Genomic DNA, 25,271 nt, shown 5'->3' with positions numbered 1-25,271 from the left:
AAATAATTTAATGAATATATAATATACACATTAGAAATCTTTATATACATACAAAACAAATAAATTATATGAATTAGTGAAAGCCATCAAAAATATGCAAGCAGGAAGTAATTCCCATCCAACCACAGAAAATCACATCCAAAAGAATACCGTGTTACAATTTGTGCACGTTATATGTTCAGAATGAAAAACCAACTAAACAGCAAGTGTGAACACCTTCCCACATCTGTTGCACCCCTTCTCGCTTCGGGTCAGACCCGCAAAACGGAAAGGAGATCTATACATTTTTAATAGAACACAGAAATGTATAAATAGAGAATGGTAAGTGTGAAGTCCCGGCACCAATTGACATTTCAATAAGTAGAACACAGCGTTACCGATCCATTCCCAACTTTCCTGAAACAATTATTGAGATGGTTCCTCCAGGCCATGTGTGCTCGGCCTCCCTGGAGCCCCAGTGGCTGAAACAGTAATTGACTAAATTGTAGAACACATCGGGGCCATTTACTGTACAAACGTGCTGAAAATGAATCGTTTAAAAAGAAATGAGGGTGACTCTCAAATTAGCAGGGAAAATGATTGAGATGTGGCTCAGGGAATTAGGAAACATGATTTAGAGGTCTGCTTGAGCTTGTGCCTGCGCGTGGGAGAGAGAGAGAGAGAGAGAGAGAAAGAGAGAGAGAGAAAGAGAGAGCGAGAGAGCGGACCGTTTTTACACACCACACGGGTCTGACTCGTATTTAAACACTCCTCTTTCACACATACACACACCTGACCTGTGCTTAAGCAATACACCGTCATGATGATAATCTGGTGAGATCACTAAGCAATGTGAAGCAGCTGTTAGACATGACTGATGTGTTGTGAAATGTATTTCAAATATCTAATTTGTGTTTTGAATCTCAACACCTTGTCACTTCTTGCTAAAACTTTATTTGTGCAAATATTTCGCTGGCTTATAAAAAGAGTTAAAAAAATCCAAGATACTGTAAAAATGTATTTGTTGTCTCAACTTAAAAAACTAAGTTACCCAGCTGCCTTAAAATTTATATTAGTTATTACATGAATTTGATGCAAAATTGTTATGCTAACTAATATTTAGAAGTTGAATTAACTAAAAAAGCAAGGCAGCGGGGTAGCTTAAATTTTTAAGTTAAAACAAAAGATCTTTTTATAGTTTACTCATTTAAGACAAAAGGTTCAAACCCGAAGCAACAGGAAAGGGCAGAGTCACAGATCAAAGGACACAGCCCGAGATTGGTTTCAATGTCAACTGCTACGAGGTGTTAGGAAGTGATCTTAGCTACACATTACACAGTGTACCCATTTCCTAAGAACAATTCCGATAAATTACACAGTGCGGTGAAGGCGCTGACAGATTTGATTGATTGTCCTGCAGCCAGTGTTGGTTTTTGCTTGTTGTGTCTTTTTTTCAGCTCCCAGCGATCTTTGTTTCTTAATCATCTCTCACAGTTCTCTACCAATTAACTGTAGATTTGTGCTCCTTGGTGGCCTGTGGATCTCTGTTTAATGGTGTGTTTATGATGATGAGCGCACTGGCATTTCGGACCACTAGCCAGATGAAACTATTCTGCCTCATTATAATTATCTCTGGGAGGTCCATGGATACACATACACTATATGAACAAAGTATTGGGACGCCCCCTTCTAATAAACATGTTTACCTTTCCCAGTTATTCCAATGACAACAAATATTTAAGATATACCATATGAAAGAATTTGGTTTCCATCTTTGTTGCAGGGATAATATTTTGTTCCCAAACAAGTCATTGATGTTTGGGGTGATGAGGGTGGCTCAAAGGTGTTCAGTTGGGTTCAGCTTTAAGATCATCCACACTAGACTGAATCTATTTCTTTTAGAACTTTTCTTTGTGCACAGGCGGGGCACTGATATGTTGGAAAGAAAAGGACCCTTTCCAAACTGTTCTCTAGAATTCTGTAGAATATTATAATATGCTGTTACATTAAAGTAATAAAGTGATAGTTCACCCAAAAATGAAAATTCTGTCATCGTTTACTCACTCTTTTGGCATTTCAAATCTGCATGATTTTCTTTCTTCTGCAGAACTCAAAAGAAGATATTTTGAAAAAAGCGGCAAAACCAATTCACTTATATTGTATAGATACAAAACCAATGCAAGTGAATGGGTGCCGGTTAACAACATTCTTCAAAATATCTTCTTTTGTGTTCTGTGGAAAAAAGATTTTGGGTGAACTATCACATTAAGATTTGTGCTCACGAAAAGGACTAAAGCCTTCAAACCTCTTTATTAGAAGTGGACGTCCCAATACTTTTGTCCACATTGTGTATATGCAAACACAGCTATTTGTGTAACCATATAGATCTAATGCAGTTCTCCACATAGATAAGCGATGGAGCCTTGTACTCTGAATACAAAGAGTGCATAGCGCGTCACCCCAGCACTCAAAACGTTGACCAATTCATCACCAAGTGGGTTACGGAGACACCTCTGGCTATTTACAGCAATGTCCACGTAATCTTTCTTTAATGGAAAATTTGCTGCTTATCGATCTACACTTTGCGATGCCTGCCGGCCACGTTCCAGTTATGACAGCTGTCAAAAGCATTGACGGGTTGTCCATATACATCTGTGATGTGTTGGCACTGCTTTCCTACTACCTGTTTGCCACCCGATAGGACACGGTATTACCATGCTGTATATACTCGTCCGGGTTTATCCACATTTTTACCAAGAATCCATCTTGAATAAAACGCACAGAGAATGAATGTGAGTGCGTTTGAATGTGTTTCAGCTTTAACTCCAGGCCAGAGCCGTGGTTCACTGGCCATGGCTATTAGGTGCTGTGATTTGCTATTCCGATAGCTCGCGCTTTCCAGTCCATTTCCTCTCCCCACAATAACAAAAAAGACCATTTTTGTTCAATATCAAAGACTCCAACCGAATAATCACAAGAGTGAAACTGTAACTATTTTACAGGTACCTCTGGGATATCCCCACACAACAGGGGTGTCAGAGAAAACTTTCTGCAGGGCAAAAGCCTGTTTTGGCATTTGTTCCAACATCTGTCTTTAATTACTTAATTATCCCAATCAGTTACTGACTCTGACATTAACATTTTACCAAATGGTAAATCATAGCCGAAAGTTGTTCTGCTCTACGCTGCTTTACACGACGTTTAAACAGATCATGAAAAATGCATAGATGTTAATGTACATGGATACTTAAGTAATTGAGCCAATTAAGGTGGGAGAATCGGTTTGAATGAGCGCGGGGCAAACAGTGCCCTAAAGGAACCGGCTCTGACACCTCTGATATACTGCCATGACTTTCTCTATTCAGTCATTCAAGCCGGGGGTCATTTTTTACAGACAAAAGGACTTGACCTTAGTCTAATGGTTTGGTTAAAATCAACATAAAAGCATGCGGCACGTTCTTAAATACAACAGAGAACGTCTTCAGGCAACCCGGATCAACCAGGAGCTGAAATAGCTTAAAAGTGCACTGTCAAAAATTTCAGCTCTAAAAAATAAGTTACCTGGTTTCCTTAAAATGTACAGTTATTTAAAACATTTTTTTTTAATCAAATTTATTGAGTTAACTAATATTTTTACGTTAAATTAACTCAAAAAGGCAACCAGGTAACTAATCTTTTTGAGTTGAATTAAAAAAAACGACAAATACTTTTTACAGTGATGATGTACAAATAAATACTCAATGCACATACCAAATCTTTGCATATGCACTAATAGGGTTTCATGTAAAATATATATATATATATATATATATATATATTTTACTTATATCAACTTCATCTTTTTTTTATGGAGAAGAAACAATATTAAATGTTCTTTTTCAAGTAATGCAAGCATATACGAGTCCTAAATATTCTGCGTAGACATAACTGTTCAGTCATATACAGGATTGAAACAACATGAGTAAAGGAAAACATAATAAGTATACTTTTTATCTAAATACAGTACATATGGCTTATTATTTTGTTCCCAAAGAAAAAACGAGTCTGTAATCAGAACGCATGTTCAAGGTCATAGAAAGTAAGATTTATGGTAACTGTGCCTTGTGTCATTTGGATGTTTGTAATTAAACACATTTATGTCCTTGCCACTTTCTGTTGTGGTACAAAATGATTGATTTTTGCAAAGATCAACCGCCCGGTGTTCTACTTTCTAATACAATTAGAACATCATTAAATAACGAAAAATCTCTAAATTACTGAAAATTACATGTAGAAATACCAAGAACTAGTAAATATCTGGTCATTTCAGACCTGGAAAGACGATTTGGTTTGGTTGAGAAACAACACCCTCTAAAATTCCAAATCTGTGAAATCACCATTTCCCCCACCCCCTCAACCCAAAAAAGACATATTGTAGCCCTACGGTTGTGATTTCCTTCTTGCTATAGATGCATAAATAAACATAGAAATAAATACACAGAGGACACAGGCTGTGAGTGGCTGGCCAAGTGGGGCAGCTGTTATTAAAAGGGCTATTTATCACTGTCACCCTGCTCAGGTTTCATCCCTCTCTGCCCGCCAGCATTGTCACTAGGCCGCACAGGAACAATGAGGCTCATCCAAGCAAACCTAGCCCCACTGTTTCCGCACACACACACAAATATACATCGACTCGCATGTCAAATGTACACATAGCAAAATCAGGCCTTGACTCAAACTGCAGGCTTGCACGAACCCAAGCGTGGCTATCATGTCGCTTGAAAATAACTGGCAGCAATCTATGGCGCAGCGAAGTCAAGCTACAAACTCAATCACAGCTTTTATTTTACGCTCTGGCGACTTATCGATTATAGCAACAATTACCCACTAATCTCTGCAGGTTGAGTTAAGTGAATTCCCCCTTTGTTGGACAATAACTAAACAAGGCTGTTGTGTAAATGTCTACCTTTTTGCCTGAGGGTTTAGATGTTCACTCTTCCAATTCCATCATCACATTTGCATATTGGTAATAAATTAGCCGCCACAAGACTCCACCCCTTAATTATATTATCCTTGGAAAGAAACCTTAAAAGCACGCATGTGGAATTTCCAGGTCACACGTTCACTCTGGTTTGACACTGGTAATCCAAACTAAAGAATAAAATGTACAGAGAAGAAGCAGATCTGTAGGCCAACTATTCATTTTTTTGTGATGACATGTTAACAAAGTTCTCTCTGCCATCTTTCACTCACCTTCATTTTATTCCTGATCCATATAATGATCGTCTGTGAATGTTCAAGTTCCTGTTGAAAAAAGCATCATCAATATCCTTAAAAATGTTTTCTCGATCCAAAAACTCATACTTCAAATATATACCATCTTTGTGCTGTATAACCCACATGTACTGACCTTTGCACTACTCTGAGCAATTCTGAAACACTTCTCAGGATCCTGGACTTCTGTCGAATCAAAGCAAAAAATCTTTGTAACATTTTAAACAAATAAATCTAAAGCTTGAAAAACAATCATTGATGAGTGTACGTATTAGTATCATATGCAGTACAGGTATTCATTATTAAAGACATGTTCATGATCTGTATTTTATTTAAATAATATTTTATTTATTTAGCTTTCCTGTAGCTCAGTGGTAAGAGCATTGTGTTAACAACGCAAGGTTGTGGGTTCGATCCCAGGGGACTGCAAATACCTATGTAAAATGTATAGTATAAAGCAATGTAAGTCGCTTTGCACAAAAGCGTCTGCTAAATGCCTAAATGTAATGTAAAATGTTATCTATTTATATAGAAAAGGAAAAGGCCTAGTTTACCCCCAAAATAAAATTTCTATCTTTATTTACTTACCCTCAATTTGTTCCAAATCTGTATAAATGTCTTTGTTCTGACACAGAGAAAGATATTGAGAAGAATGCTTGTAAACAAACATTCTTGACCACCATTGCAGGAAAGTTGTCTTTGTTCTATTCAACACAAAATAAGATATTTTGAAGAATGTAGAAAAGCAAACATTAGTCAACGGTGGCCAAGAACTGTTTGATTACAAGCATTCTTCCAAATATGTTTCTGTATAACTCAGAACATAGAAATATATATAAATCAGGAACAACTCAAGGGTGAGTAAATGATGGCAGAATTTTCATTTTTGGGTGAACTGTCCCTTTATGTAATTCTTAGAGATGCCTCTTGTTTTTTGCAGTATGTTGTCTGGTCCATCTGTTTACTGTCTACATGTCAAACACAGTTTCCCCATTGGGATGAATAATGGTATTACTGGCAACCAAGAATGAATCACATTTACTCTGGTTTTCCGTATTTGTTGTCTCTTTGGAATAAAGGTGAAAAAAGAGACAAGAAAAAGGAAAATGTAGCGGTTATTTCTAGATGAATAGGTTAAATGAACTAACATTGTGCAAGATTTCTCTTTTTGTCCTGCATGGTTGCTGCCAGCTTTGCATTCATTCATAAAGCCGGTGGACTGTGTAACGCCTCCATCACCGGCCAGCTTAATCAAGTGCTTGCTTAACCAACTCAGTCCTCCTTAATTCCTATTAATTTGGCATAATAGCAATCCTCTCATCTGGAATTAGCGACAGCCCAGCAGAAACCTTTGGGTCTCTGTGGAGCAGCAAACAGTCCAGCCAGCACATTCGGATCCAATTCGATATGTACGTACATAAAAGCGTGTAGATGAAAATGGTTAAAATTCATAACCCTTGCATAAGACCCCCATCAAGCCTGCTTTACACCTGTATTACATTTTCCTCTTCAATCAGCAGCTTTTGGGTCGGGCGCACGACTCCCACTTCCCATGAGAAGCAGAAAGCCATTACAGAGAGGCAGGGCTCATTTGCAGAAAGATTGGAGATCTAACATCACATCTGGAAAAAAAAGAACGAGTATCAAAGTGGATAACAGGAATGATTTATTTCACTTTCTATCCTTCTGCTTTTTTACTTTGCTCTTTACTGCTTGCTCTCTGATAAAGTATATTTAAGGTGGATGGCAATTTCACCATATCATGTGATGTATAAAACAAAGACGTAGAAAGCTCTATGAGGAATCAAAGTCCATACCTCCCCTGCCATTGACCTTCAGAGGAAACCAGCTGTTGTGTGGACTTCACTCTAAAGGGCTAGCAATACAAATTTTTGAGAGCTGAATCATGTTAGTATTATCTACGTCTGAGAACATGTCAAAAAGTGGAACTTCTGGCAAAACTCAGTCTGAATTAAGGTAAACACAAAAAGTAGTGCAGCAATGAAACAAGCACCAACTCACGTCAACAGTAATAGTGAGCGACATGCACAAAGTAACAAAAACAAAGCATTATTTCAGAATTTTGTTATAATGCTTTTCTGAAGAACAGATAAAATCTAGCCTGTGGCAACAAGGGCATCACTGCACACTGGCAGGGGGTAAAAGACAAACTTGGGGCGGGGGAAAGGGGGTGGAGGCACAGAGTGCTGTCTGGTTTTTAATGACCCAAAACTTTAAATACTGCATAATATATAATAAAATGGAGAGTTCATTTAACTCTCACAATAATTCATGGAGATACCATTAGTATCCATTATTCTTAATGTCAACACTGTAAACAGTAAATATAAGCGAGACGAACGTCTCACAAGCTCCAAGGGAGAGGCAAAAGTGAAACTGTAATCAGCTCGAACGAAATCCCAAAAACAATGCATTAAGCTAAATGTTCAAGACTATCAAAACAGATAACATGCATTCAGATGCATCGCGTTAGTGATGGATTTACATGAACGTGTCAGTCAGACGATGAAACAACCAAGATTCATTAGCATAAAGCCTGTATTCACGTGCATTAATAAATAACATCACCATAACGCACTTCAAATGAACAACTTTTTAACGAGTATCTGCATTAATTAAGGCTGTATTTATTTAAACACAAGCTAAAAGAGAGATGGCAATTTAGAGATGTGGCCTTGAGGAATTGTTGTGTACAAATCTCGGCTGCTTCCAGACGTGAAAGGGTCAGTGCGTCTGTGTGACTGACAGCCACGGGGGCCACCTGCAGCCCGTAGCAGTAGCAATACTGATTGGCACAGTGGGCATGCTGTCTTTCAGCTGGCCTTTTCAGAAAGAAAATGATGAGGAGAGAAAAAAGAAGGAAATAAAATAGAAATATAGAGCCACTTGTCATCCCTTCCAATCTGCTTAGTAATGAGAAGGCTTTTCCCTCTGGGTAAAAAGATCTGCTTTAATAGATTTTTAATGGCTTTTTCCCTCTTCATAAGAACCACTCTCAGCACCCAATAGCATGTGAAAAAAATCAAGTAATTCCATCCTCAGTGGTGTGAGGTCAGCAATTATAATACACAGAAATCACTAAGGCTTTAACAATTGCACTAAATCTTGCTTCGTTTTTGTCTGTTAACGCAATGATGCAATAAGGAAGATCTCCTTTGAAATATACTCACAGTGATGACATTTCTGTCATCATTAACTCACCCTCTTGTCATTTCAAATCTGTATGACTTTCTTTCTTCCGCAAAACACATGAGAAGATATTTTAAAGAATGTTGGTAACCGAACAGCAGTGGCCCCCTTTCACTTCTATTGTAGGACAGAAAACCAAGTGAATGGGGCCAGTTAACAACATTCTTCAAAATATCTTTTGAAATGACAAGAGGGTGAGTAAATGATAACAAAATTATTATTTTTGGGTGAACTGTCAATGTAATAACTATAGTCAATGTCAGAAGGGAGAAATGCGTAATGTTATGAGAACAAATCTACTGGCAACAATTTCAAGGACAGGTTAGCAAAGAAAGACAAGATCCTTGAAACACCTTCAATTCTGATTTTAAAGAGTAACATTCTAAAATGAACATGTATGCATTTAGCAGACTCTGTTATCCAGATCGACTTTTCAACTTAATATTATTTATTTCACTTAATAAATCTGAAGTTGCCATTCTACTCCATTTAAAATTGTTAGCTAAAAGAGATGCCCTGTTGTACTGTATAGATTGATAGAAGATTACTGTGCCTAGATAATAATACTCCCTTAATACTGATTCTACAAGGAATATTTGATTCATTCCTCAAATAAATTTAATCAGAATCCAGGACTGCAGCCAAAACTGTAATATCACGAGACACAAATGCAATTAATACACTTGGCAGATTTGTGACATTCTTGAAGATGTCCTCATGAATGCGATTCCATAAGCTATAATTGCTTACCTTGGTCTGTCCCCATCATTTAATGACTTATGACAACAGAAGTTCAATTCCAAACCTATTTGTCTCAGCACCTCTGTTGACACTGAGATCGCAGCGAACCTGGAACAGATGACACAAACTGACATCATGCTGCAGACAGAGGAGCCCGTGGTTGGTCTGAGAACTGGATGATAACCTTCACAGAATTAGCTGCAGGGGTTATTCATACAATAATTGTTTCTGCCAAACCCATACATCTCTATGTCAAGCAAAAATTAATGTGATTTTTCCTGCTAAATAATAGATTATATGCCAGCAAGACGGACCAACGGTGTGTGGCTCTGAAAATGTTTCCCCTCATATGGCAATCAAATCCGCCTTTTACATTCTCATTAGTTACCTAAGATGTAAATAGTGTTTGTATTTAAAGATTTCAACTTGGTCGTCGTTATTTGCATGTAATTGAACTTGTTAATACAAGTGCTTAATCCTTTGTTGATTAGCACCTTATATTCAGAGAGGGTAATTTAGACCTCCAATTACAAACACAATTCTTGATTGCATGGGCCTTAAAACAAGGCACAGATCTCTCAACATGGCGCCGTTACGTTTTTTCTTTACTTTACAGTAGACAATTTGCTGCTCTGTTATCCTAGACTGCTGACCGAGGTGAAGTGTAATGGCAAGCGCCCTCTCCAGCTAATGTCATCTCCCGTGGCTTGGCACCGCACATGGGAGGCATGACCAAAAACAGACTGTGAAGATGGCAACATCGGCTTGAGTTTCTCATGGCTCACATCACCCTCTCAGGCATGGCCTGCCATACTGCTCCTCGTGACCTGCTACAGTAACAATAAGGAGGAAAAGGTCAATGAAGTGGAATTAAGATATGGTTCCCTGAGCATTTCTAAGCTCACCAAACTCAGAAACCGTCGTTCCGCATAATAGTGCCGATCAAATTACACTGGGTGTATAAATGATTTCCATTAGGGCCAATTAGCGTTGATGAAATACAGGGTCTTCTGCTTGCTTCCATATAGGGGAAAAGCAAACAGGTTTGCAATGCTTTCTAAGAAACTGTAAAAGCCATGTCATGAGAGAATCGTATCCATTCGCACATTATGTTCTCACAATAATGAAATGCCTTAACAAGGATTATTGATTTGAGTTGTACTCATTATAACACTAATGGCTTGAAATGGACACCATCCCTACAAAACCAAGATTGCATACACTAGATTTAGTCTTCATACAATGATCCAATCAAATCCACCCTGTCTCGCTAAATTACTGTGTGCAAAAGAAAGGGCAAGAGGTCCATTGATTTGCATGTAATACCTGAAATTATTAGTGTGGGATGTTAGCTAGAAAAAAGAAGGCGACATGGCAAGAAAATTAAGGCCTCTGATAAATGTGCTTAGCAGAATGCTTTGAGACTTGTACAGGATCAATAGGGTAGTTTGTCAAACCCAATCTCACAAAGGATTCTGCAGAAGAGAAACCGAGCTACGCCAAGTCAGCAAAGCACATTATCAGAAATCAAAGCATCTGAGAATGACGGCGGTGGGGAGGGCTCTGAATGAAGGCCACACTTTCTCTATTGTAATTAAAAACCATTTTATCAGACCTGTCCTTTAAACAATCCCTCTTGCTTCCTATTGACAATACGCCTGGCAGGGAGTGAGCTCTAATTTGACTTTAAATAAATGAGCTGAAGGTATTTAAAATTCTGCATTAGCTTTACGAGGAAAACAAGTGGGAAAACAAGTAGTTGTGTAGCTTGTAAACTTCAAGGAACACGTATGAGGCAAGACAAATACGAATGACTATTCAAGATTACACTATAATTACAACTGTGTTTTGACGGATGTTAAAATGAGAATAGTGATTACAAACAAATTATTACACGTATTTATGAGACTCAAGTCATGGCGTATCAAGAACAATTAAGTCATAATACTACAAAGTAGCATTTTTTTCAGAATTACTTCAAAACTTATTGCATTTTATTAAAATCTATTTTAATAATGTAAAATTTTTACTTACAAAATTGTATGCATTGAGTTACATTTTGTGATACTATAAATGTGTTGTACATGACAATCTGAAAATTGTTCATACAATCTTCTGCAAAACTTACAATACTATAAAAAAATCTACGTTCTAAAAACCTTCACCTGCCAACATTTTCAATAAATAATTTTATTATGTGTGTGACGAAAAGTGCCATTTTACATTTACACAGACTGCAGACCACCTGCATACATTTCCAAAGACTAAAAAGTAAATGACAATTATTTGCAGGTGCAAATAGTCCAGCCTTTAAACCGAATGCATGGCGTCTCAGATTGTCTCTGATATTAGAACTGAGCACCTTCCACCTCCTTGTATGCAAAGTATACAGTGACAGGACCTGCAGAGGTCTCTACTTCCTCTGTCACTCTAGCTACCATCCAAGAGCCCAAGCCATAAGCCAGGCAGGGAATACCTGAAAGAATAAAAAGCACATCAGTATTAGAAATCAGCTTTATGTACAAATGAAAGCATTAAAAGTAAACAATTTTGTCAATAAATGAATTATTCAAACTGACCTAGATTGATGACTTTTAATGCACCAAAAAAAGCATTCTCAAACTGCAGGTCGTGCAAAGGTGCTTTGGTGCAATGGTATTTAATGAAAGGAAAAGCGCCCGTCCTGAGGATGTGGTAGTTTGCTCCCTGCACCTGCCAGTTGAAATGGGACAGCCCGAACTGGTCATTGATAACAGAACTGTAGCGGACACAGAATGAGGTCCAGGGCGGGATTTTGCGCTGTGTTAGGTGTCGTGTTAACACTTCAGACGCTGCGGGACGACGCGCTTTATTCCCAAACGTGCTGGGGAACAGCACAACCTTTAGAAAGAGACTGTGAATCATCCGGAGAACTTCTGTCATTTTACAACAAACTCTGAAGAGCATGATGTCGAGTGACCACTAGAAATGGTTTTGATAGTAGCTGGTGCTACGTCGCGTCATTTGTCACAACACAGAAACTAACCAACGTGATGAGAAACAACGAGAACCGATGCGTTACTTAACAGCCTACTGCATTAGTGCAGAAATACTACTAGAGCCCTTATCCTGGTCATAAAAGTCTGGCACCTGCAAGGACAGTTTGCTTGTCAGTGCAGTGGAGGTTACACAATTTACCAGAGCGCCCTTTATACTCGGTAGACAAACACTTACACTATATTACTTCATTACGTATCCTTTTTCTACAAAAAAAAGACAAAGTTACGATGTGTGTGCTCTCTGCCTGAAAAAGACAAGTGTTTTCAACATAACCCTCTCTGGTACGATAGATATTTTCTCCGGGAAGAAACAACCATGCGCTTTTTTGTTCCTATGAGCTACATGAGATTAACATTGATTCAATGTAATGGGTATACTAAATACAATTTTTTTTTATTAAATAATTTTTTATCTTTCTATTTAATATCTTTAGTTATTGGCATTTTAACAAGAAATATGTAGGCTACCATATTTTAGATCAATACAAAAAAGAGATTAATTCAGATTAGTGTCTCCTTTTAATGTAAACTTGTCCAGCAGCATTTACGGTTTCATTTTATTTAATTTTTTAAATCTCACATGTAAATGTGTATATACACTTCAAAGATATTTGTTTAACATTTTGATTCTGTTATAAATGTTTAGCTGTTTTTGGTTTTGTTTAAATGTTTAATGCAGTGTTAAAAACTGAAACAGGAAGTTCTTCTGGACCAGTATTCTGTACATTTTCCGAAGTAGTCTATAGAAATATTTTGGGACAACTGGGACGTTACAACAAACTTGTGTTACAAGTGTGTTAATTAATTTAAGGCTGATTTGTGAAGTATGTGAGATGATATCTGGTCTGGTCCAGCTGCTCCTCCTCTTCTTGAGATTCGGTTTGGTTTTGTTTGGTCATGCCTATGACCTCCTCGATGTCCTTGGTTATGTCCTAAGCACACAACAGGAGAACCTTAGTATGTTTATGCCAAGTGTATAGCCACTACACGCTGAATGTGAATTCCTCAATTACATTAAGTAGTGTGTTAAATACAATATTTTGGACATTTCACTAAACAATGTCTGACAATGTACACAGTCTTTCCTTATAATGGCTAGTCTTCAGATACTATGGCCGGAGATAAAGCCTTGACTATTATTAAATGAACACATTTTGTATTGTATAGGGTTCTATTAGGACACAAAATTGACACATTTTACAAAATGTGCTTGAGGAAAAATATACCCATACGACATGTGACGAAAAGCAGCAGAAAAAAATACTTAACAGAATAGGCTTAAGCACAAAGAAACTATAAACAATGCCAGTAGTAATAAAAAAAAATATTTACAATGCTAGGAATAATGACCTTTCAGATACGACAATGACAAATAGTTTACTGTGCTGTACGTCTGTTTATATCCCATGTCAAATTAAAGTAAAATTTGAACTAAACAATGACTATTGTATGGAATGACCAGACGTTCTGGTTTACGGAGGACAGTCACTGTATCCCACCAATTAACTAAGAACATATAAATATGTTCTGATGTATAAATATGATACAACTCCATTCAAGAAGTCTATTAAATGTGTGATAATACCGATTAGGTGGTTTTTTTATACATTTTGTATTTCCCACTGCATGTAAATCTACATTTCTGATCAGATTTGGAAAGCACTTAAGTGTACAAAGAAAGATGTGGATGTTATATGTGGAATTATATTTTATTTGAATAATAATCAAATGATTTTTTCAGCATGTCATTAACTGTAAACTGTAAAAAAGAAACCTGTTGCTATTTATTTATTGCTATTTTCGTATCACTATTTCAAATGTAATGTTAAAAACTTTTGTTTAAAACAATATATGACAACGTGATTTGGTGTAAAAGATCTGGTCACCCCACACACAAAAAATCCTCTTTGAATGGATAAAACTATCAATACAAAACCAATTAACCAAATAAAAAAACATCTAATGCTCTACTTTGCTAAGACACAAATATGAACTATTTCTGATGGACAACAGCAATGGCACAACATCTCATTCAAGACTAAATTAAGAAGAGACACTTCTTATTTCGACACGATACCTTGAAATTATTTGTTCCTTGCATATTTGGGGCTGATATTTCCTGATGAATGACTGACAGGTTCCGAGCAAAGGTCAGCAGCGCTCCCGGGAGATGCTCCGAGATTGTTCTGTTAACGACACGCACGGAAACAAACGAGTTTACTAATGATCCCCCAGAACCATCATCAGAGAAAAACAAAAAAACAATCACCTTGTTTGGCTGCTGGGGCTGTAAGGATCTTAATGAGAACTTTCAGCCTTAAAGACTGTGCTATTCTTCAGGGAGAAATGAGGAAGGAATGTAGGGCTTCGATGGGATAGCTATAGGATTTATGTGATAAATGCCTTTAATTCTACTTGGCTGTATTTTTGTGTACTGACACATTTCAGTTGAGGTATTCACTACATAATGTTTAACCTGCTCTTGGGAGTGTGCTCAAGGTCTAGATATACCTCTAATGGTAATGGGAAGAGAAAAAGAGAAAATAAAACCCATTTAAGATGAGTCTAAAAAGCTTTTGCCTGCTTTTTATGGGGACTCACAGCATGCCAAGACTCCTTCTATCTTTGCTGTCATGGAGGACGAACACGGTGCCTTTTCTTTCCTGAAACATTAGTAAAAGCTGCATATAAATACACCTGTTCTGAATTCAAAGAACTGCAGTTGTATTTATGGGAGGAAAGCAGAGGTTTTACCTTGACATCGTAGCCTATGCCCTGCGCTTTGCACATCAGAAAAAATGTGCTATAATACACCAAAGAAAGATTGGTGTGCGTGAGTCGTGTGGCCATCACCGCAAAGCGACTGGTCACTGAGGTTTGCTTTGGAGACCAAAGGCAGCGCTGAGAGAGTTGAGAAAGAAAATTGCATGTGATTCTTTTGCAAAAAACTTACCAGCATATCTAAATGATAAATTGACCTCAGGGGTGTAGAGATAACAGTCGCACTTAAAACAAATAGAAGAGCTTCAAAAGCCCATATGGAGAAAGGGGCATTCGTTTCGCAGTCATATGGGACACTTGGGAGACCGAGTCGTGTGTTATTAGGTTATACCGCAAAAAAGAATAGAGAGGTTTCCTCTAAAACACAACAATGCTCGCAGACAGAAGAGATAAAGGATGTGCCTGAGAGAATGTCACAGGAGCTGGTTAGTTAAGAGTGGCAGACTCACAGGACACATAGCGGGCATGAGGCATATTCTCAGTGACAAATACGGAACAGAGGGTAAACCCCTCTCGCTGTCGGCAGGGGATGAGTAATTCTCTTCTATGGAACTGCGTTTCTGCTGTCAAACCTGCTATCCTCAAACAACAATAAAAAGCCATTCCTTCAGGAATTTAATTGTGTTTGAAATATTCTCGGCTTAAATGATGGCCAAAACCAGAGCCATTACGACGGGCAGGCAGGAGCTGGGTGACACCGCCACATACAAACTAAATGAATGTTTGATAAAATAATACAAATCGCAGATTAACTAGCGTAAACTCTGTTTTGCCGATAATAAAGGAACTCTTTTGTTTGGGGGCTGGCATCAGGTTGATGAGGTGCTCAGGCATGCAAACACATGCATAATGAATATGGTATGCATTATTTATGGGTTGATTATTTAGGCTCATCTATCAAAATGATAATGAATTCACCATCTAAACACCAATCAGTTCGGAAGCGTAATTACAGAGTTTAGTTGTATTTAACAAAAATAAAACAACAAAGCTTAGCTAGGATCAATCTTTATGGATGCTGTGATTTATAGGGATAATATCCAGTGGAGGACCCTTATTGCTCTCCGCTCCAGTCTCAGGGAACACATTCTAGATAATGGAATACCAAAACATTCTAGAGCATTAACTTTTAAAGGAATTACTTCTGTCATCGTTTGATCACCTTTATGTCTTTTTGAAAGCTTGAAAGTTTTTTCTGCTGTGGAACACAAAAGGACCAGTGTTGGGTGTAACTAGTTATTAAGTAATTAGTTACTGTAATTTAATTACTTTTCCGTTGGAAAAAGTAAAGTAAGGGATTACTCTTATTTTTTTATGTAATTTAATTACAGTTACTTCTTAGGTAATTTAACTAAATGCTGTGGTATATATTAAATAGTGGAAAGACATAAAAATTATAAGTGATGTAGTAAATTATTATTTATTTTAATTATTTAAAAAAGCTGTTTCATGTCTATCCTTGAATCAATTAATATCAAGGTTGATGTAGGATATAGAAAGTAATTAATAATAAAATACTTTTTGGAGAGAGTCATTTGTACACTAATCTAATTTAGTAACTAGTAATTAATTACTTTTTTAGAGTAACTTACCCAACACTGAAAAGGGGTAATTTAAAGTAGAATGTCCAAGATGCTATTTGTCTTAAAGAAAAGTAAATGGTGACTATACCACTCTGGATTATAACTTAAATTTTTCAGAGCACAAGAAATTGGGACAGCTGTTCTACAATGTATTTATAAAGTTTTGAAACTTGACACAATGGCCTCCATCCACATGGCTTCTCATTCACTTCCAAAAAGAAAGCCATGCAGGACTGCAAAGAAATAGATGAGAAAATGATGACGATTCATAATTTTGATTGAAGTCTCCCTTTAAGAGGGTCTCTGTACTATCCAAAGTAACGTATTAAAATACTTCAAATATACATTTCATATCCAGACAATGAGTGCATATTTTAGTTTAAAAAAGATTCTCACAGCTTTGTTCTTTACTCTGGCCTGGCGCACAGATGTCTTCATATCTCTGACCGGGACTTCCAGTTTACTGGTGCGGCAGTCCATTGTTCCTCCTGTCATCATGAGCATCAGCTGTGTCATGGCCAACTGGTTACTGTAGCCCAGGTCTAGATCGACAGCCCATACCTACAGTGAACAAAGCGCACACACAAAAATAGAGTTAGGAGAACTAACAAATAAATTATATATAACCATCAAGCTATATTCAGTCCGTAAAAGACACCAAAAGTCTTTTGTTGGTCAATTGGAAAGGAAAGACCAAAGCAAAACATGACACAGACACTGTGTGTGTGTGTGAGAGAGAGAGAGAGAGAGAGAGTAACACACTGTGTCTAAAGCCCAACTGGAGACTCGCTTCACATCTGTATGGTTAATGGCATCATTATAAGGATATTAAGGGGTCAGACCCAGTCGTGGCCTTATGCTTAAACAGGGCTAATTTTCCCTGATAATAATCTAATAGCTATGCCCTCTCTTCAAAAACTGGCAAATAAATCACCAGTGAAGGAGTTGTTAATAACTAAGTGGCAGTTGGCTGACTCTCCTGTCATCCCTATTTGTCAACCTAAACGCTCCCGCAAGCAAATGCAAATGGTGGCCGGCTGCTGAAATCCCTTTCTGATCACAGCAAGTCTAACCAACATTCACTCACCTGAGATACAATCAACTTACACAAATCACTTATTACATGAAGTATACAAAATGCACTCCTATGTACAGAAACCGTCATTTTTCCCATTTTGTTTTTCTCGAAATAACCAAAGCATATTTGATTTTCTCATGATCATGACTGTATTTTCTCTTTAGGCTTCCATCCCAAATATCATTTTAATACCGCATTTCATTTTCTGTCAGCATCCAGCAACAAAAAATAACTATTACAAAATGTGACTCTCCAAATAACCACTCTTTAAAACCTAAGCAACAGAATAAATAAACCCTTGTCAGAAATAAGCCCCTGTGAGTCGAGCGATGACCTCTGGAAACAGGACTCAGAGGTGTCCTGCCTCACAGGACGACCTCATTATAGAGCTGAATTTATCCCACCGTGCCTTCTGTCCATAGTTAATACCTGTGCTTGTGGGAGAGGTGGGACCATTTAGCCAGTCTGAAGAATCAGCCAAGCCAGCTTCATTGTCAACCTTAACAAAAGCGCTTGATATATACGCCCAGATTGTACCTGTCTTCTATAGCCCTTCACTTTCATTAAAAACTGCAATCTTGCAGCTGAGCCTCCAACCGTACACAATGTGAGACAAGCCTGCAAGGGCAAACACATGCGACCCACATCTCCCCCTCACATACAAAAAAATACAGCCTGCTTTTAGCAACAGGTTTGAATGTAAATTGATGTTTAATAGAGACAGGTTAGCACCGGTCGGGTTGAGCCGTCTGCCTCTGATGGGACAGTCATGTTTGGATTTATCTCTCTGGATTCCTTTTGTCGCTTTTAATTGTGTGTGCAGTTTATTCTCGGTGAGACACGCCGAATCAAATTCATCCTGTGAATTCTCAATATACAGATTCCTGGTGCTATTCAATCAGAAGCATTTACGAATTACTTTCATTTCCAAGAGTAAGAGCTATTCTGTCTGTAGATTATGTGAGAGTCAAGTGTGAAATTTTCTGTACACGAGAAGATTCCTCTTCAATTTATCTCAAAACGCTGCTGTTCTCTGCCTACCAAAGTCAATCATCTATTTTAAAATCACAGCATGCCAGCAGAGCCGATGATTAAAACAGCAGTATGTGACATTCATTTGAAAATATATCTCTACTATAGCATGTTGTACTATGTGGAAATACAATTTCCATTTCAGAGTGATAAACAGACAGATAATTTGAACTGTGTTGTATGCTTTATGTTATTTTATGTACCACCAAAATGTGCATAGTTCAGAGCTACATGTGTCTACATGTGCCTCACAAAGGTGGGGTACATTGCACTTTGCTTTATTTTCCAAGTACTAACACCCAATGCTGTCCATCTCCATCCATCCATCATGATCCGTCTTCTCCATCCATCTCAACAAATGCACTGAGAGGCACTTTTTACACAAGATGAGCATAACGTAGTGTAAGTGTGTACTGTCACCCTCTAGTGGTAAAGGGTATTGGACCACTAAAAACACAAGAGATTTTCAACTCCCAGCAGGGATCAATGATAAACATCAAAGCACCTTAATTAATTATGCATCAGGTTGAATAGTTTTATAATAATTTCAGAGCTCACTTATCATTTGTGGTATGTGCAACATTTCCACGGGGGATACTGTCATGGCTCAATCTAAATTTGGAGAGACATGTTTTAAAAAATGATTAAATCAATATCTAAAACAGTAAGGTCAGTGAAGGTCAGATCCGTGCTATTTTTTCCACATTAGACTATTTATTTATTATCCCCTCCCTTTTTCTCCAACTGAGATTTGTCAGTTGTCAGGTATTTTCTGGAATAGATTCAAGGAAAACCAAACACTGAAATGAATGGCATGTTGTAGACACATTCATTTTCAAAGTGTTCAATTCCTGATTCTATACTCAATGTACCTTGCAACAAAGTCCAAATGTAGGCATTTTATTGAGCTTATAATAATAACATGGACTGAGGAAGCATCATAATGTCACAATCTCCCATCACGGCACACGACAGTGACCAACCGATGTCTGTGGACAAGGCACACCAGCCTGACCTTCTATCTGACACCAGAACATAGCAGGGGTGTTGTAAGGTCAGGGGCCAAAGCCTTAAAATGGGAATTAGTTTATTGACACAATAAGACCTGACAGTTTATTAGATAGCCTTTTGGCACATTAGCCGCTCTCTCCCCTGGTCATTCTCTCATCTGTACGGCTCCTAAGGGGATCTTATAGGAGCGATCCTTTAACATCTCAATAAGTGCAAGGACCAGTAGATTGAGCGCTCATACTTGCGGGGTGAGAGCCGTGTTAAAAGACCTAACAGAAGAGCACCACATGTCAGATCTCATCTAAACAACGTTTTAACGACAGACTCCGTTTCATACAGCTGTAAAACACACCATTGACATTTAAGGGTCAGTTTCTTTATGACAGGGCTTGTATGATGATATACAGAGCTGTTTTTTAGTCTTTAGAAAGCTAAAATGGTGGTTTATGATGTTAACAACACCAGGGTCATGGGTTCGATATCTAGGGAAATACAAACATTGATAAAAGGTATACTTTGTATAATCAGTTGCTTTGTATAAAAGTATTTTGCAAATGCATGAATGTGAATCTAATGTTCCTGAGGTTTATTTTATTTAACTTATAGAGTATATTATCATATTGATATTTAAATGCTCATTAACCAATGATTAGTTTAATATTATTTAGAAATTAAATATGTAAAAAAATATTATAAATATTACTTTTATAACTGAGAAAAATAAAGAATGCTTTAAAAAATATAACATGGTTTTACACTCTTAAAAATAAGGTGCTTAAAAGGTTCTTTAGAGCGATGCCATAGAGGAACCATTTTTGGTTCAACAAAGAACCATTCAGCCAAAGGCCATCTTCGGCAACAATCTCTTTCTTACTTTTTTATAATCTAAAGAACCTTTTTTCGACCACAAAGAGCCTTTTGTGAAACAGAAAGATTCTTCTGATGTTAAAGGTTCTTTGTGGAACCAAAAGGTGCTTCTATGGCATTGAAGAACCATTTAAAGCAAAATTTTTTAATAGTGTACCTAGTGGTAAGGTTGCAAATTGCAACCAGCGGCTCACTTCAATCCTCCCAGCATAACGGCAATTTACACCGAATTTTTGCTACTTTGCCAAAGGAGATAACATGTTTACGTAGCGTGCTCTGTAGAGCAGTTTGTCCGTTTATGGATACTGTAGAAACAACATGGCGATTTCCAAGCAAGGGGACTCACGGTGTATACAGAAAGAAATAGCTCATACCAAGGTAATAACACTTATTAAGACACTGTAAGGTTTATACACCTCGAAAGACATAGTTACGTATACTATATAGCATTTATTTCAAATGATCCTCCAAAACATCACACATTAGACCTTTAAAGACTCAGTTGGCTCTCTAACCTGCTGCTCAAGGTTGGTGGGCTCCAGGAAGGTGACTAGATCCAGCGAAAGGTGACCCAAGATGGACCGCTGCTGGCATGCCCGGGCCACACGAATGCAGATGGAGTGCAGGACATCAGAACTGATGGAGGTCTGGGGCATGGTGCAGCCCACCACTTCCAACACGCTGGGGCCACGCAGTTGATCTCCACAAGACGTCAAACGTACATCTCCCCCTGGCTCGACCAACATATCCACAGTAAGACACGTCACACTGGCTGATGGAGGATAGGCTTCTATTACTCCTCCTGGAGAAGATGATGTTACAAAAAAGGGTAGTACACATGAAGAACGATCTGAAAATCAGATTAACTGATACCATTGAGATATGAGTATTTGGTTAAAATGAGATCTAACACCTTCTTTGAGGAAGTGTTCCAAGAAACAGGCCCAGGTGGGATAGCAGGACTTGTTGACAGGGCATGCATGGGAGGCCAGAAGATGAGGAACCTCCTGCAAGAACTTCATCATCACCGGCTCCTGCCCGATTGAGAAGAAAAACATAGTGAATCTGTGCTAAACCCAATAAACAGAATTACACTGAAAAAGACACAAATAACCAAAGTATCGACCCACACGCCATAAAGCAATTTCTAACCCCTTTGTCTGAGCCTGATGTTTAAAACATACAGCATAGACTGTCAATACTCCTGATGAAGCAGTAACTAGTGAAGTGTGTCTTTATTTGACAAGCCACACAAAAGCGTAGACAGCAGTGTTGTGTGTGTGTGTGGGGGGGGGGGGATGGTTGTGATTGACAGCCCGTTACCACAGTACACTAATAGCTTTAACTGAAGGCAATAATAACTGCACCTGTCCCTTTAAGACCTGTCACATTCTGGGAGATAAATACCTATGCATGCCAATCGATCAAGAGATCAATCGGGGGTTGTTTCTGATCTATACAGCCCTTGTTGCTGTAACTAGAAAACACCATAATGGCTTTGACACTTAATTATGTTGTTAATTGCAATGTTTGACTTTCTGTGAGTGTCTTTTAAAACCTGTTGGTTAATATAAAAAAGGAATTTCACCTCTCTGACCTCTTACAAATGAAGAGTGTGTAGAGGGCTACAAGTCCACAAGTACATACTGAATTACTGTACTTTAAACAGAAATGGCACATACTGTATATAAAACGTGTTTCTAATAAAACCACAACAAAGAAGGGAGAAAACCTGGTCTGGTTGAAAACGATATACTAAAGGATTATTTTTAATTAAAAAATTGTGTAAGTCAAAGGTTCTCTCTTTGAAAAAGGCCATTTATGTTCTATGAGGTGGTTAGAATTAATCAATAATATATGAAATTCACAATCCATGTTTTTTATTACGTTATCATGTTTTTATTGTGTAAGTTAGATGTTTTTTTTACAAAATCAAAAAACCTACTGCAGTTTGATTGATATCAATTATGCAAATTATGTTTGTTTTTTTTTAAATATAGAGTTATCTCTTTTTGCAAAATTTAACTCTTCATATCTTTATAAAATCTTTTCCATTAAATGTATAATCCTAAACAAATGTTACCGCTGACATCAGTGCAGAAGCCGTGTGACATTGGGAGAGAGAAGATGCTGTTGATATTCCAGTCATGAAACAGCCATCATCATATTCAAGTACTATAAGAACCAGGGTCAATCGCTGCGCTGTGATTTCACCCCGACACAAGCCATAAAGCACACAATGGCGCGGCAAAAAGTGTAAGGAAACGGCCCGCGTTCCCCCCTGAAAGAGCAGGCGCTCAGAGAATTTGCCAATGCAGTTCACACGAACAGCGGGGAGGAAAGAAAAGCGAGAGGGAATAATTTTTGTCATTCTTTATTTGGACTTAAACTGCGAACTGTACTGTGAGGAGAGGATTCAAGCCTTGCTTGGCTTCCACATAAAGATGAGCTATTTGACAATAGAAAAATAAAACAGACATCTCCTGTGTGCTGTGATTGCTGTTTGATCTCTGTGATTGGAGGCGCAATGTATCGGCACGTTTCAGTTCCGTGCATTTGCAACATTTCTCCAGATATGAGACTCGTTCATTAACCCTTAACATGCCTAACAATTTGTTAGAATTTGTACAATTGAGTAGGACTGTAAACTTTTAATTTTACAAATTATTGTATGTAATCAAAAGTCACTAATAGCCTGGATAATTTCCACAAATTTTTCAAAGATTAAGGAAAACTATATATTTACTATATACAGCTGTGGACAAAATTAAGAGACCATGTCAAAGGCCATTTTCTGTTTTACTGAATTTTCTATTTCGTTTGTGTTTTTGTTTCATTCTATGAACTATGAACAAAATTTCCGCCAAATTTTAAATAAAAATGTTGTTTCTATTTGCATTTATTTACAGAAAATGAAAACTGGAGAAACAGGTCAAAATAACAGAAAAGATGCTCTGTATTTCTGATCTCAAATAATGCAAAGAAAACAAGTGCATATTCACAAGCAGTACAACAATAATATTTGTACATTTATTTATGAACAGCAAAAAAATTTGGTGCGTGATAACCTAGATTATTTTTCACAGTTTTCATGCACCTTCATGTCACGCTTTATATTGGATGACTTTGTCATTCCTGAGGTTTGATTTTGTGAAAAGGCAACATACACTGGACTGGAATGGCCACAAAACATCTAGAAATGCTGTTTAAATGAAAATTTTAAATGTTCTCTTAATTTATTCCGTGGTTGTTTAATATAGGATATAACCTCCCCAAAAATCCCATGTGAGGCATATCATCAGCCTTGTGAAAATAACTCAAGTTGCTTTATCGTAGGTAATACTAATCTACATTCAGAAAGGGATGAAACATAAACCTCGGATTTCCAAAATGCAACATTAACCAAAGTGGAATATAGAAAATGTATTACATTCAAAATCTAATAAAATAATGCGGTACAACATGTAATCCCACATGCATTGAATAAAATAAGTAGGAGACAATCTGTCTATCTGTTGATGCTATTAGTATAATGCTGCCTCGTGTCTAATGACCCATGTCCAGGCAGAATGTGCATGTTCGTAATGTGTAAAGTGTGCGAGTCCACCCCATCTTCTGTGAATAGCTGCGAGGCTCGCCCAAGGCTGAAACACCCCTCAGGATATGGCCCCCCATACACACTTCAATCCATGCATCACACACTCTTTCTTTACACTGCCTCTAGGTCTGTTTTCACACTTCTCTCTGGCTGTCTACAGCTGGCTGTCCCCTATGGGGGCACATGGGTTTTGGTATTCTTCCCTTTGCATTAGAAGAGTCTCCTTACACAATCAATTATTAAACAATATGCACGCAGCAAATAGCGTAAATAGAGAGGGGAGGGGGCTCAACATAGTGCTCTGTTGCTGGGTCTGACAGGAGAAATTAAAGGATGCATTATCCTGAAAGACAGCTCCCTGGAGAGACAAAACAGCATTTAAAACCATATGACTTATAGCTACAGCTAAAGCCAAACACACAACTTAAGTGAAGTCACCCAGCACTGATAATTGCAGTCTGATAATGATTAAATCATGATAATAATTCCCTGTGTATTTACGCTGAGTGCGGCCATCGTATGTACATTTGAAAATGCATGCATTACAAATACTACTTAAAGAACAATAGGCAATATTTACCCTTTATTACCCCCTGCAATTAAAAACACACAACAGACTTATAAATCTACTATACAATATCTCAGCATTTGCTGCTGAAATAAAGGTTTGAGTAATAAAGATAAAACGTCATGAGCATAACAAACAACAAAAGTACATAAATCAAAGGAATGGTTTTCACATATGTGACCATAAACACAACTGTGAGCATTTAGCGATATTCATGCTTCTGGCGCGAGGGGCCCTTCACAACTGCAAAATTGCCACTAAAGAGTGAATACAGATCTGTAGAAAATGAATGACACGCTGAAATAACCTCTGTGGTCTCCATTCTGTTAGCAGAGCTTGCCATTGATTAAAAAGGTTGAAGAGGCTGAATAAAGGCCGTTTCTGGCTTCCATATGGCCCAGAAGCCCTAAGGGTACAGGCCAGCTCATCAGGCCTCAGCTCGCTCTTCTCTCACTGGGACCCCAGCTGGTGAAGAGCCCCCCATTTAAAGCTCCTTCGCTACCGTTATCATAATGGGGCTTGGCTGGGCCTC

The 25,271-nt window shown here is 37.8% G+C and overlaps 2 protein-coding genes across 4 annotated transcripts in view; both read right to left on the bottom strand.

The window, feature by feature from the left end:
• Positions 1-11,274: 11,274 nt before the first annotated feature.
• c14h15orf61 (chromosome 14 C15orf61 homolog) lies at positions 11,275-12,672 on the bottom strand. Its single transcript, XM_056765644.1, has 2 exons — positions 11,763-12,672; positions 11,275-11,659 (listed from the first exon to the last, which is right to left on the bottom strand). The coding sequence occupies exons 1-2, from the start codon at positions 12,127-12,129 to the stop codon at positions 11,532-11,534; spliced, it is 495 nt and encodes a 164-aa protein (XP_056621622.1). The 5' UTR covers positions 12,130-12,672; the 3' UTR covers positions 11,275-11,531.
• Positions 12,673-12,760: 88 nt separating this feature from the next.
• The window catches only part of iqch (IQ motif containing H), a 26,865-nt gene continuing 14,354 nt past the window's right edge, over positions 12,761-25,271 (bottom strand). For all 3 annotated transcript variants that reach the window (XM_056765638.1, XM_056765637.1, XM_056765639.1), the window contains 7 exons: positions 21,487-21,607; positions 21,089-21,375; positions 16,982-17,146; positions 14,976-15,122; positions 14,823-14,884; positions 14,299-14,407; positions 12,761-13,153 (listed from right to left, as the gene is read on the bottom strand). In XM_056765638.1, coding sequence (XP_056621616.1) covers positions 13,028-13,153; positions 14,299-14,407; positions 14,823-14,884; positions 14,976-15,122; positions 16,982-17,146; positions 21,089-21,375; positions 21,487-21,607 — 1,017 coding nt within the window. In that variant the 3' untranslated portion in view covers positions 12,761-13,027. The remainder of the gene's footprint in view (positions 13,154-14,298; positions 14,408-14,822; positions 14,885-14,975; positions 15,123-16,981; positions 17,147-21,088; positions 21,376-21,486; positions 21,608-25,271) is intronic.

This window comes from Triplophysa dalaica, chromosome 14 (genome assembly GCF_015846415.1).
Source record: "Triplophysa dalaica isolate WHDGS20190420 chromosome 14, ASM1584641v1, whole genome shotgun sequence".
Classification (NCBI taxonomy): Eukaryota; Metazoa; Chordata; class Actinopteri; order Cypriniformes; family Nemacheilidae; genus Triplophysa; species Triplophysa dalaica.
The sequence above is the reverse complement of the archived record's forward strand: the minus strand, read 5'-3'. Positions and strand labels throughout refer to the sequence as shown.